The sequence below is a fragment of the Accipiter gentilis genome, chromosome 20 (genome assembly GCF_929443795.1).
Source record: "Accipiter gentilis chromosome 20, bAccGen1.1, whole genome shotgun sequence".
Taxonomy (NCBI): domain Eukaryota; kingdom Metazoa; phylum Chordata; class Aves; order Accipitriformes; family Accipitridae; genus Astur; species Astur gentilis.
In genome coordinates this window covers 20,685,986-20,700,542 of record NC_064899.1, presented here as the reverse complement: position 1 = coordinate 20,700,542, position 14,557 = coordinate 20,685,986, and the positions used below count along the sequence as shown (strand labels likewise).

The 14,557-nt window shown below is 35.9% G+C and overlaps 1 protein-coding gene across 1 annotated transcript in view; it reads right to left on the bottom strand.

Annotated features, from left to right (window-relative positions):
- Positions 1-14,557, bottom strand: part of RANBP9 (RAN binding protein 9) — a 39,488-nt gene that overhangs the window by 10,099 nt on the left and 14,832 nt on the right. Inside the window, exons 3-7 of the mRNA XM_049823876.1 lie at positions 9,540-9,592; positions 7,335-7,502; positions 4,199-4,221; positions 1,991-2,175; positions 1,062-1,174 (exon numbers count right to left, since the gene is read on the bottom strand). Of these exons, the coding sequence (XP_049679833.1) occupies positions 1,062-1,174; positions 1,991-2,175; positions 4,199-4,221; positions 7,335-7,502; positions 9,540-9,592 (542 nt within the window). The remainder of the gene's footprint in view (positions 1-1,061; positions 1,175-1,990; positions 2,176-4,198; positions 4,222-7,334; positions 7,503-9,539; positions 9,593-14,557) is intronic.

Genomic DNA, 14,557 nt, shown 5'->3' with positions numbered 1-14,557 from the left:
TCAATAGGAAAATTTAAGAACTGCACTCCACCTCCATATATCCAGATGAGTACTCCATATTTTTATTTATCGCCAGCATACAACTACTTTGCACTCAGATTGCACATTTAGAGCTAGATTAAGATTGCAGACACTCTTCTGTGATTTATTTCTCATTTTCACACCTTTATAAAGAAGCACATACCAAACTATCGTCACCCAAGAACATCCAAATTGCAACCCACTCCCACAGATTCAATTTTGACTAAGAAAAACAAAATTTAGTCTCTCTCACCTACAACACATGCTTCCAGTCAGGTTACAGTTGACTAAACCTTTCCACAACAGTCCCTGATTTAGGTGATGCTTCTGTTGCTGTAACCTGGCACAAGTCGCTAACAGCCTCACAGCCCTATCCACCAACAGAGAAATTGATCCAAATGAAAAACAGCCCAACGAATGGGTTATTTTTCAACCAGAGCAGTTTTCCCATGTGGTATGTCACGCAGTCACACAAATGTTTGTGTTCATATAGCAGGGATTTAAATGAATGGGGAAGGCACTATTTAATCAGGCTGCTAAACAGCACTGCCACAGCAAGTTAAGAGCTGAACTGCTGTTAGTTCTCCTTGTCCTCTTCCCCCTCACATCTGTAAGCAGGAAAACTCAGATTTGATTTAACTTATAGAGCATTCTCTAAACTCTATTTCACAGTTAAGATAAAAGTCTAAATGTTTGTCAAGACTAAGTTTTATATTCCTGTTTGTGACTGACCATTAACTCTCACAAACACTCATTTAGAGACATTACACACATTTGTTTAAGACAGATCACAATCTTCCATTCAAGAGAAAGACAACAGGTAATTTACCACATTCCGCTACATCAAATGAGTTCCAAAGTGTTAGTGCGGAAGTTCATCTTAACCTTCTGTTCATATGTGTGTAACTTTACTTGACAGCAAAGAACTGTACTATGGAGTAGTGCTGAAAGGAAATTCTACAATGATGCTTAAGCAAGAGTTTTATGTAATATTTGTTTAAGGGAGGAATAAAAGGATGTAACATGCTTTCCAGCCTTACTTTGTCTATTTTTAATGGAAGCTAATTCTTCTAGCACAGTCTGGTCTGTTGATCTGGCGAATGCCTCTGCTGTTGCACAGTATCCATGGTGAACTAAGTAAGATGATACCATTCTAAAAATAAACAAAAAACAAAACCCAGGAAAACTCATTAAACACAGGTAAGAAACCAAGGACATCCTGAATGTAAAAACCTTTTCTGAAAAAGAATGACTGAATTAAAGAATTCTACTTGAAATTCAGGGATTTCTGTAGAAGACAGACAAAAGTTATTCAGTTACGAGTCAGTATCTTCTTCAAAACACCATACAGAAAAACAATTTTAAAAAAAAAAATCAATGTATAATTTTATTACAATGAATTTTAATAAAAATGATTCATCACCCAAAGGTAGACTCAATTAAAATATTACCTGCTAATTAAGTTTCTTTTTTTGCTCATTAGATACACTGAAGTGAATTTCTCCACACAGACTTTTTGTTTTCACTGAAGAAATAAAAAATGCAAAGCCACAACCACCATTTTTCCAAGTGAGACACTAAGGAGCCACAACTTAACGTGGTACGCCAAAGGCAAGAACATGAACGGAAATTTCCAGAGCCCAAAGTATTAAAACTGCCCAATGCAACCATGGCAATTTTTCTAAACTCCCTAATCCACATTAGATAGGTCAACTTGGAATGGAAAGCTTACACTCATCATTATAAACTCCTAATTATTAATGATGTACATAACTCTTCCCCAAACATCTATTCATGCTCAATTTTATACATGTTTATCAAACCTGTGATGTTAACAAAACTATTTGTACTAGTTTTTAATACTATCTGCAATTTTTTGCACAAGACAATGGGTACAACTTTTTAAAGATCTCTGAAATCATGCAATTATTAACTTTTTTTTTTAAATTAACAATATTCAAAGGCTTACTTCTGAATCATTGTTTGCCACTCTCCTTCCCGATCTCCTATTGGAAATCTGTCAATTTGTGCTTGAATTTTGGTTCTCCATTCTCGCATATAGTCTTCAATATCAAATACAAATGGGTGTTGTCCAAAATTAGCATCCACAACCTCTCCTGGTGTTTGAAGCCCTACTGTAGGGTACAAGTTTGGCTGCAAGAAATTTTTTAATTAGTTTTTTCCTCTTATTCTAAATTCCACATTTTTTTTTTTTCATCTCTGTAATAATATCCCCACTGCTACTAGTAGTGTGAAGAAGCAAATACCTCTGGATCATCTGTCCAGCAGTTAAAGCAACTTCTACCAATCCAGCAATACAACAACCAGTTAATTTTATTCCCAGTGGTCATAATTTTTTTATTTTGAAATAAGCAAGCCTTACTGATCATTCTCTTTCTAGTCAGAAAACGCACTTTTTAAACTGTGCTAAGGTTTACTTACAACTCGTGGTTTCAATTTTACAAAATATTAAATACCAATTTTTTAATGATTTTTAAAGACCAGGATTAAAGTTTCTTTTAAAAAGAGAACAAAAATTAAACTTACAAAGTGGGCCATTTTCCTTTTGGGGTGAAATACTTAAAACATCGCTGAATTTTAGTGGTAAGAACTGACAGGATAGAGAACTCATTAGCCTCAAAGTCCAAGTGTAGCGCCTAAAAAGAACTGTAACAGTGCATTGAAGTTCTTGTGAATTCCTGGACTTGTATCTAGAAAAAGACTTTAAAGCATTTATTGTTGTCTCAGTTTTATTTTCTGCTTAGAGATTAGGTCTCCATGCAAATTTGAAATATGCCAAATATGAGAAAAGTAAAATCTGCTTGTTGGGATTAAAGTAACTTTCTTAAATGCAACTAGCATCTCAGCAATGGCAATGCAATCAGTTGGGGTTTTGGGTGGGTGGGGTTTTGTTGCTGTTTTTTTTAAGTTTATAAATATACCTACACCACGTTTACACGACCATCAATGGTGGTATGGTATAATGGTATGCTGATCTACAGAACTATATGCTAAATAAAGCTATCAGTAAGAAGTTATCAACATGCAGGTCAGTAGGAACACTGAAGCCCAGTGAATCTGGTGAACTTAAAGAAAAATAAAGAAAAATACTCTGGTTGTTAAAACCATGCCCAAGCCGATCTTGCCCCATTCCGACCCACCCACCCCTTTTTTTTTAAATAAACCTTGCTCATAGTGTTACTTCGTCTAGACTAATTAACAAAGCACAAGTCCCAAGTCATTTAGTGAGATGAAAACAATCAATTCTAATGAGAAGGGGTCCAGCTTCAAACCCCAGAAGACAGTGTCAGTTTTCCTGTGCTGGTACCCTGTGCTAGCAAGGAGCCCTGCTGGTATCCCAGAGATCCAGGACAGTGCGGTGGCTTCCTACACAAAGCACGCAACCCTGTGGCAGGGCTGAGAGGCACTCTGGGTTATGGAGTTCATTTTTCCTTAATATCTGTCCTTGCCTCCTAAGGCCATAGCAGAGTAGCTGGCCAGATGGAAGTGCATCACATACTGCACTCTAACCAGATTAAATCAGAAATGAAGTGGATGAGAAAAAAACAAAACAAGTGCAGTATCAAGCCTGCACCAGTAGCATAGGGAAACATTTGTAACGATTCTAAGGAAAGTACAATTTAATTGAAAAGCTAGAAGACTTAAGATGTCGGTAACTTTCTTTAAAAAAAAATAATAATACTTTGCTATGCTTGATCTTATGGAGTGAACAGTATAAAGATTTTGAAAATCAGGCATCAAGCATGAGTTACAGTGACCATGTCTTAAGTAGTCAGCCTTTCTGCATATGATACACAGCTGTACACACATGCACCGTGTCGGTGTTTAATATAGCTTTGACTTTGTATGTAAGGCTGCATGTGTCAAACAAAGTATGTAACTACTTGCACGTATTATTTACTGCCAAACTTCCATTAGAATTGCCTGTTAAAAACCTGAAAAGGAAAACCCCTGTGAGGATTGGTATGAAAACAAAAAAAACCTTTTTGCTTCAATTAACAAATCACCACTGAAGTGATGAGGAGAAATATCTGACATTAAATTGGTTAAAATGATTATCATTGTATTTCCAAGAAGCATAAGGTAAATGCAAGTTACATCTGAAACATCTGTTTATAATATAAAGGAAAGCTGTTTGAAAATGCACTTATCTTACCGGTAAATCTGTGAAAGCGATGCCTGTAATGAAGAGAAAATTAAGATTAATTTCCATATGTCCGGATTCCAGCTTCATTTTCTTAAGTGTATCACTGTATGTTCAGAAAACTCACCCAAACCATCTCAGAAATAAGTAAAGTATGGTGACATCCATGATGCTTAGGCACAACTGATGTGCTTGAGTAATAAAGGGCAATATGTGGCAAAAAGTAATTGTCATTCAAAAGTACTCAATATACCCTCAAATTTTTCAAAATAGGGCATAAGATTTAACAAACATCATACAGATATGCAGATTAGAAAGTATGAAAATTCTGGCTACAGACTAAAATTAAAAGGAAAATTAAGAATATCTGAAGACATTTTTTCACTTACATGTCTCGATGCTGCGACACCAAGATTTAACGGTGTCTTTTCTTGTTTGCTATTACTTTTCTTCGTAAGTATGCATTATCTTTACATGAGCAGCACATGCCTATAACACTCCAAACCAGTCTGGTAAATGTTTCACTCTAATCCACGCGAGGGTGTTTTGGTTTTCAAATAGAATAGCTTAATATCTTGTCATATAATTACAGGCATCCATCTAACCGTAAGACCAAGGCAGTGATTTTGCTGTCTCAGGATTAGAGAAAAATCTGACCCCCTATACAATTCAGAAACTTCATGCAATTTAGGCTGGCAGGGGAAGCTCTCAGTTAAAAAATAATTATCAGGAAATCTCCTTCTAACAGCCAAATGATAATGGTATTTCATGATTTCCTTTATAGTTGCAAGTATTTCTTCAAATTTATTTTTTTTTACAAGTGCATAATGATTCAAATCCACTTATCCCTTCAAACTCTTATTTTTTATCACTGCATTTTCAAATTTAAGATTAAAACAAAGCTTTTAACCTTTTGTCCTAAATTCCACCCCTGCTTTCCATCTCCATTCTTCACCAAGATTTCAAATCTCAAGAGCATCTGGATTCCTTACTCACATCTTTGATACAAAAGAATGACAGAGTGAACCTGTTTCACCCATCACATCTCAAAGCTATAATTTCATTTATTACCTGTTCACATCCTAACTTTTTCAAAGCTATTACCACTTTCTCCATTTGGCACATTTTGACATCCAACTCACCCTCTTCCAAAGTAACCATGGCAGTAGGCAAGACTGATAAATGATAAATGATGACTGAGTGACATGTAGGTACTGGGGTTTTGAGGGGGGTTGGTTTTGGGGTTTTTTTCAACCCAGGATTTCACACTTGCATAAATAATTGCTTAGCCCTTTTTGTAGCATCAAATCCCAGGCTGAGCCAGAGATGTCCAATACTCTAGACTGCATCTGTGGCCCAGAGAAGAAACATAAATGTCCTCCAAGTCACGATTGTATAGGAATTCTGGACAACTATCAGCAAAAGCAACTCAGCAAGACAGCCAAAATTTCTTATTTCTTTTTCCTTTAAACACAGAATCAATCTTCCTCTGTCAGAAATTCAAGCTAGCAAAGCCCACAACAGCAGAACAGCTGTCAGGTTTCCTTCTGAAATCCATGAAGTGTTTGTCAGACTCTGTCTATGACAGATGACATTTTACTAGCCTCTCCTCACCTATGCCATTCTGGTCTCTTTAAACAGATTTTAATCACTTGAAGTGTTGTTTCACAGTTGGCCTAATCCAGTCTGCTTTAAGACTTCCACTGAAAGAGAAGGTTCTGCCCCTCCCTTCTTATCTCTTCCATGCATGTGACCAAAAGGGTAGTCAGAAAACCAGTGCCTCTTTTGTTGATCAACAATCTGATCAACTTACCTGCAGGCACAGTTACTAGTTCCAAAGAAGGGGAATGTGGTAAGACTACCCTTCTCAGTTTTAACCCAGTTAAAGATTAGGGTAAACACAACATGAGCCTGTTATCTTCCATTTTGACGTACACCCTGAAACAGGGCTGAAAGAACTCCACAGTGCATGGTTCAAGTGTCCCACTGCCACAGGTGTCAAGGTATTAAGTCCAGGTATATAGACTCATTCAATTTAGAAGAAACATTAAATCATGATAGAATAGAATCACAGAAGTGTTTACTTGGAATTGACCTCTGGAAGCACCTAAGCCCTGCTCTGAGTAGGGGCAGGAAAACACCAAAGATAGATCTGTTTCCTCAGAGCAAAGAAACAGGCAGTCTTGTTCTGAGAAACAAGGAGACAAATTTAAACCATGTCCTTCCCCTTACTACTTTCCAAACCTTCCTCATGTTTGGCAATGTGAGAAAATAGAACAGCAACTTCAAGAGTCCTTGTCTCAATAACCTCTTATGTTAGTTCAAGCTAGTCTCTCTTTTCCTCATCACATTTCTACCCGTGACAAAAACCTTATTTCTTCTTTCCGAGCTTTATCCCTTGAAACTTCTTACTCCCCTCAGCACAATTCCAAGATCTCTTCCCCAGCCCTTGCTCTCACCTTAATGCAGGTAGTAGATAGATTTTTTTTTTCTTCTTTCTTTACACTCTGTATCTTTGTTCATTAAATTGCATTAAGTAACTGAATTATATATATTGCATCGAAAATTTTAACTCTACCCCCTCCTGACATCTTCAAACTCAAAAATTGTCTTGCAGTGTTGCATAATACTAAAATTTACCACACAAATTTGATGGACTTAATTTTAGCACAACTTGTATAATTCATGGCTTTAGCCCAACTGTGCATGACTCCAGACTGGGAATCCAAAAGACACTGTTCTCCAAAATATGTTCAAAATAACACCCATCCAATGTAAGGTTTTAGGGAAGGGTAGGTGTCCCCCATAAAGCAGCAATGCATTTTAGCTATATCCATTCTCCATTTCTCCGATTCTCTTATCATCTATTACCATGTAAGCATCAAAAGTATTATTTGTGGATTTAGTAGCAGAGTTCATAAATGCAGGTCCTGTGGAATGAGATGCTACGACAAATCCTTCCAAATTCACAAGGAATGTAAGCGCAAGTGGCACACAAGAAATTATTCCCCCAGTTCTTTGGTTAATTCATAGATTGAGACTATCAAAAGAACTATTCAAACACTGTGCCTCTGACATGAAGAGAGTTTCAGAATTACAACAGACTTACAGACATAATGTTACCATTAAAGATAACATTTCTCCATACCCAAGCTGTGTCCATTCTTTGTGTAGAAGCAGGTATTATTGATAAGGTTGACACAACAACCAATGACATCACCCGTAGTAAACGTTGGGCCATAGGGTTGTCCAGTTCCAGAGGAACAGAATGAATGTCCGTCATCTCCATGGTAACCATATGAATGTTTATCCCAACCTAGAGAACAAAAGCATTTGCAATTTATTCGTTCCCTTTATTATGAAATAATGGAAAGACTACGCAAAGTTAGACTATTCTAACAAGGTTAATATGGTTAATTACTATGCTCAGCTTTCTGCTTTCTAAGATTCCTTATCTAACTAACAAATCTGTTTCGTTTCAGAAAATGACAACTTCTTTTATCAAAATGGCTGAACAGGTAATTCCATTTGTAGTATATAACAGGTAATGCAAATTCAGATAACGCATTTTTCTCTTTAAGTGAACACACAAAATTATCAACACCAAAAATATAATCAGCTACAATATTGAAATTTGAAAAGCTATATGCAGATCTGACATGTCCCAATAAAGCAGTGAAGATTCTCCTGTTCTCCCTTTCACCTTGCAAAACTATTGCTACCATATGTCATTATCGAATTCTTCCTGGCTAAAACCCAAACATGCATCTCTGGGGAAACACATTTCTATTCCTGATTATTCAGCAGCAAGTAGTCTCTGCATAATAGCAGAATCTCCAGACCATAGTGTCACTAGCTTTGCTGCCTCTAAAAATTAAAAAAAAAAAAAAAAAAAAAAGCAGGGGGGTAAATTATCAATACAAGTGAAAGTCACAGCCAGCAGGCAAATCATTATGTATGCAAATATGGTGCTAATTTTGCAGGTGAAGAAGCCGCAGAACCAGTTAAGAAGCTTCATATTGTTACGCTAATCAATGAAATTCACAGCAAGCAATTTTAGTCTGAGCTCATTTAAAAATACCTGTCCACATTCTCTGCAATTCAATACTAAATAAAAACACATAGAAAAGGAGTCAACTTTCAGGCACCACAAAATCTTCCTAACAGATCTATTAAATGCCTATTCAAAATAATATAAAGCATGATCTTTAACACAAATCACCAAATGTCATATATATATATATATATATATATATGTGCATTCTGACTCTAAAAATTTATACTGACAACTCTATTTTTAAAGAGTAAAAGGTTATGGGTTTATTCTTCTCCTGTCAAGCTGCTGCCTAACAAGTTAATTTGGAAGTATTTTCCATACTTAGGCCCTTAATCTGTATGATTGGTAGCTTCAACTGGCACCACATTAAACATCTCTCATTAAACTAAATACCCCAAATTACTGCAGTTACATTGATCAGTATTATCTTTGATTATTATTTGCAATGCATCCTAAATCATGCTCAAAATACACTTAATGCCACCCACCAATAATTCATAACCCTTAGCTGGGCTCACAGTGTAACTGGGACTTGCCATCATCATAAGGATCTCTACCAGAACATTTGCGTGAGAAAGCAACAATGCAAAAGAAAGAGAACACAGATACTCTAAGGTCAATTCAAAATGATTTTATACTTGGCTAATAGTAATAATTTCAAAAAATCAACTGGGGTTTTTTTGGGGGGGTGGGGGGTTATTGTTGGATTTTGTTTGGGGTTTTTTTTTTACATTTAAAGATCTATTAAAAAACCAACACACACACACAAAACTTTAAATAATATACAGAGATACTGCGGACAATTGTTAATGAGACAGCATCCCTTACCACTCATGTCAATGGAACAGTCAAAACTGTGGTACACGTCCTTACTATTAAGGTTGGAAAGGTAACGGTATGGAAATTGACAGTAGGAGAACTCACTCCATGTTTGTCGAAGTTTTTATTACAGTAGCTCATCTTTATTAGAGAAACTCAGTTTACAAAGCAAGGAAATTTGTAGCTTCATTTTTACCAGGAAACATGAAAATTTTAAAATTTATTTGTTTGCTAAAAAGTATATGCATAATGTTATAAATAACACTAAGACTTGAGGGTAGTACAAGAGCAAACATACAGTAAAAGCTAACTTTTTAGCTGCAAGCTTTACATTATTCAGATAACAGATACAACATGGAGATGTGATGCAACACTCGTTCTGGTAAGCAGCGCTTTCCATCAAGGTCAAGAATATTTTAAAAGACACTATTAAACAATGTAAGTAACTTATCAAACATAATAAATACTGAAACGTACCTGGTAGTCTGTTCATGTTCACACCCTGTGCCGAAAGCCCAATTCCCATGTAACTGTAAAAATGAAAGAACAAAAGAAATTTATCTGTCTCTTACAAAAAAACATAGATGTGGGATATTGCCAAGAAACACTGTGTGATTAATCCTATACCAATTAAGCTGCTAAGAGGTCATTTAATAGTAGCATAACAGCAAGGGAGCTGAAAAGCAATTCCTAGCATATATTAATACAAACAGATTCTGTCCCTGCAGGAGGTAAGGACAACTTTCTTCTCTTTTAGGCATCCTGGGTTATCAATGGAGAATACTGATATTAGCCATAAAGTATGAACGAAGAAAGCCAAAGGCCATGCCTCATTTTGAAAGTAGGGGTAAAGCTACATACGTACCAATTTCATCACCTTCAACATACCTAATCATGTTTTGCAGACAACCTGAAATGAGTTATTTTACGAAATACGTGCAAAACTGTGCATTATTTCAGCAGCAAAGTGCATCCTAGCACAGCACTTAAGGAAAAAATCACACTAAAATATTGAAGACCTGGATCATAGAGCAGAATGCTGTCTTGAGAAATTTACCAGCAATGTTACTTAGCTGTTGGCAATCTTCTGGCAAACTAAAGAGGGAAAATATTGTTACTATACTAACTAGTCATCTTAAGTCTAAACAAGTTATGGCTAGGTCGATAGAGTCCAAAAGTCAGCTTCATGAAAGGTAGTTTTAATAAAGTCAGTGTCCAGTAAAATTTTTAACAATTTAATAGCAAATACTGGAAAGTTGAAATGAATAATCTCCCCACCCCCAAATCGCACTATTTGAAGTTAGTAAAATGAGTTTTGCTTCTGTTTCTTAAGCAAAAGTCATTTCATGACCAAGATGACAGGAATCCAAAAACAGCATAATGGAAAGCGAGGCTTTCATCAATTCCCCCCTGCTCAAAAATAAACCAAACCCCCCTCATCAACTAAAGCATGGGAAAAAAAATATTCACCCATGCCAATTTGAAAATAGTTTAAGTCAACAAACACGACCTTTGTATTCCCATCTCATAAAATACAATTTTTAAGCAACTATTCTACTAGGAAGTACAGGTTAATCTGCTATTTTAAACACACTTCACATCGAATGAAACTGAGCAGCAAATCTCAGAAGTCATATACTTAATTGTGTACTGGGCTTTCTGCTTTTTCTGTTGATTGCTTCCAACAGTTACCTTACCTGCTTCTACATCTGATATTTACAAAGCCTTCCTCTGATAATTTCTAATGTGCGATACCATCCTTCTCTCCCTCCAATATACCAGCATGAAATGGAACCTCAGAACCATAAACTGCAGATTACATTTAGAGATACTGAAGAGCTGAAGCAAAGGGCAACAAACAAAAGGATTAGTCTTTGCTGCATTGCTAATTACATTACTGAGGCACCAGTAATGGTGCAGCAGCAGAGTCAACGAAACAATTATAAATGAAAGCAACAAGTGGAAAACCCTTGATTTTGTCCTAAACAATAAAGGCAGAATTGTTATTAGCAGTCTGGAATTTCATGCATGAAGGATTCTCATGCAAAGACTGAAAATCTGTTATTGTAAAGTCTCCTGCTAAGGAGACTTTATTACAGAAGGGAAATTTATTTTTAAAAATAATTTTAGATAACTTAAAGAACTCCACCAACTACAAAAAGCCTTTCAACATAAGTCATATTAAAAAACCCTTCACCCCAATCAAAACTTTCATTTCAGTATTCTTATAGAAACAAGATTAAGGTTACATGAAAATGTAAAGTGGTAGATAGAAAATCATCATCTAGGTAACATTTTGGTACCCCCTGTTTTTCCTCCCTCAGATATATCTTCTGAGCCTCCTCTTTAACTCAGTAACAATTGTAAACACAGACCCACTGTATTTAATACAGCTGGGAACAAGGATTCTCTACCCACTGGCAATGACTAGAAGGTACTAGGCACTGACACCATCTCGGTTCACTTACAACTACTTGGGATGTTAACACCATTTTGGCATTAATAGAAACTCAAGTAAAATCAGATTAAAACATTGCAAGTAATTAACACATTTACTATAGACATCTTTCAAAAGGAAAAAGGAATGTCTACAGTTTATGGTTTGGAAGTGAGTGAAATTAAAGGCTCATCAATTAAGCTAATTTATTATTTGTTATAGTTGATGGATAGCTAATCTCATTTCAACTAGATATAGTACACTATAAACTGAGGGGGAAAACAGTACCATGACAGATAGGCTTCAGATGCTCTAAAATTCATCAACAGGAGTTGTATTTATGCCAAACCACTACATGTAACTTTTTTTTTCTTTTCCTGGCATCTGTAAGCTTCATAGGCTTAAAAAGACACTTCAGTTTCGTTTTTAAAGAAGCTTAGCCCATATTTAGGTTCAGAGTCACTGTCTGCAAAAAAGACTTGCTTCAGTGGGAGGAATTACATAAATTGTCCTCCTGTTTGCTTCCTTAAGGTTCATATATCATGTGTCTCAGAATCAGGAGAAGAACAGTGGCAGAGCTATACATTTAAGTTTTACTCCCTTAACCCATGATAAAAATGCAGGGCAACACAAGAAGCAGACATGCTAGCACCCAGCTGCAATGCAGGCCAAGACTGTTCTCAGTCTGTTCATGATGAATTTCCTGCTGTCCTGTCACATGAATGGGTTTGGTCTAGGAGATAGCCAAGGAAGGCAAGAACAGGTCCAGTTAGGCTGTGTCACGCCATAACAGCGACCCTGGGGAAACAGAGGTGTCAACACCAGGAAGCAGCACGCTCACTCCAACATGTAGCACCTTCCAAAAATCGGCATGACACAGGCACCTCAGAAAGCTTACCAGTGCTAAAGATTAATTAAACTATTAAATAACCACTTCTCTAGTTAAAAAAAAAAAAAAAAAAAAAGAAAAACCAACAAATATTCCATACTGTATTTGTAAAGACAAAGACATGCTAAATTATTTTACTTAAGTAATGAAAAAAACCAAACACAACATAACAGCCACCCTACTACAGAGATTTCATTAGCAACCTGCTATCTGCAAAGAGTCTAATTCCTTCTGACTTTCGCCTACATGTTCTATTAAAGACAGTATAACCCAGGGAACTGCTACATCATGCTTCAAAATCCAAGCTCTTTGGTGATGATGAAAGTAAATAATCAACCTGGTTTCTTATCACCTACAAGCTATACATTTAAAGAAAGCAACTTCAACCATACTGTGTTAAAACCCAACTTACAATAATATCTGCAAGGAACCTAAGTCCAAGCACTAACAGATGTTTACACCCATAAATAAGGTAACTGAAAACATCCTAATGTTTCAAATGCATTGACTACTAAGAAAAGTAGAATTAACACTCTGGAAAAAAAAAAGTAGGCTATACAACAGGTGCAGTTTGTTTTACTATCAAGTTTGTATCTTAGAAAAGGGTACAAGCAGAAAAAACCTGCAACATCTCTAAGAATTTTAAGACTAAAAGATCTTATAAAGGGCCTTTGCAGCTGACTGGCAAGGATGTAAAAAGTTTGAATGACGTTCTCCTATGGTCTTCTACGCTGTCTTCACTGACGCTATACTATAAGGTCAGAAATGCAGCACACTAAAAAGGTATCTGAATTTCACCTTTAATATAGTTACTCTGCATTAAAATTTTGTAGGAATATGCTAATCCAAGATTCTTATTGTCTGCACAATCACAATAAGAAATGAGCTGTTAAATTCTTCTCTATTTAAATGTTTCAAAATATGCCATAGACAGTTTGAGTCTTTCATTTCAAATTGAAAACAAGTTTTATTTTATGGAATGTTTCCAAGGAAACAGTATTTTGAACATTATAAACCCAGGTTTCAGATTAATCCTGTTCTACGTAGAGAGGAAAAAACAAAAGGCAGTCATCTTGCACAGTGCTTGAAACTGTTATTCCTGTAACATTTTGTGTGTGATTCCTATAATGTTCCTAGAAAGATTCTCATTTACTGACATTCCTCTCACTTTCTGAGGTTGCACAATTTCATCTTGTGACACTTCTCCCTAAGCACCAAAACCTCTATTTAGGGACCATACTGTCAGAAAAGTATAGTTGCATAGACAATAATATAATGTAAGTCCAGGCTGCAGTAAGATTATCATCTATACACTTTATTTATGCAAATGAATCTCATAAGAAAGAAATAACTTAACATATTTTGCATGAAGCAGGGACCAAGAAATTAAATATATTCTCTTGACTTTCTTTTTAAATTGGAAATCTTCATTTCTAGAAAACATCAACAAAGAAATAAAACCCTTGTTCCAGTTCCACGTATTTCTGACCAGTTAAACACAAACCTCAAATAATCCTCTTACGTATTTCATTGCTGTTCATTTCTGTCAAATGTCTGGTCTCCTACATGCAGGTAAAAAATTAATTACTGCTACAGCTTAAGAAAAGATACACTTGATGATTCATGATCCAATGTCTTCTTGCAGCTGGAGCAATTCAAATGAAGACACTAACACAAGAGAGCTACTTCAGACCTTATCAGATTCTACTCTGTACACAAGTACGCTGCTAATAATGCCACAAGACATATGTAAATAGAGACTGAGTGAAATTTGCATGTTGTTGTAACAAATGCCTGTTACTGTACCAAATAACTGCTGAGGACATATCAAAACTATAAAAATAGGGCTTCATACTGCACAAAGTTTTTACATTAGATTAGTAGTGTACAAACCAAATACAAACAAAACAGCAACCGACTGTTCTAGTTTTTGTTTATTGGCTTATGCTTTTGTTTGTTATGAACAAGAAAATGAGTATACTGGATGCTAAAGGAAAAGCCAACTTACTGCAACAGAAACAATTTGCAATTAAAAAAGTATGGTTTCTGTTTAAAGAGTTACACATACATGCTCTGGAAGACAACAAAGCATTTGTATTTCGCAAACATCACTGAAACGCACTAAGACAGCTCAGGCTAAACCATAGGCGTGAGTGTCATGAAAACCCA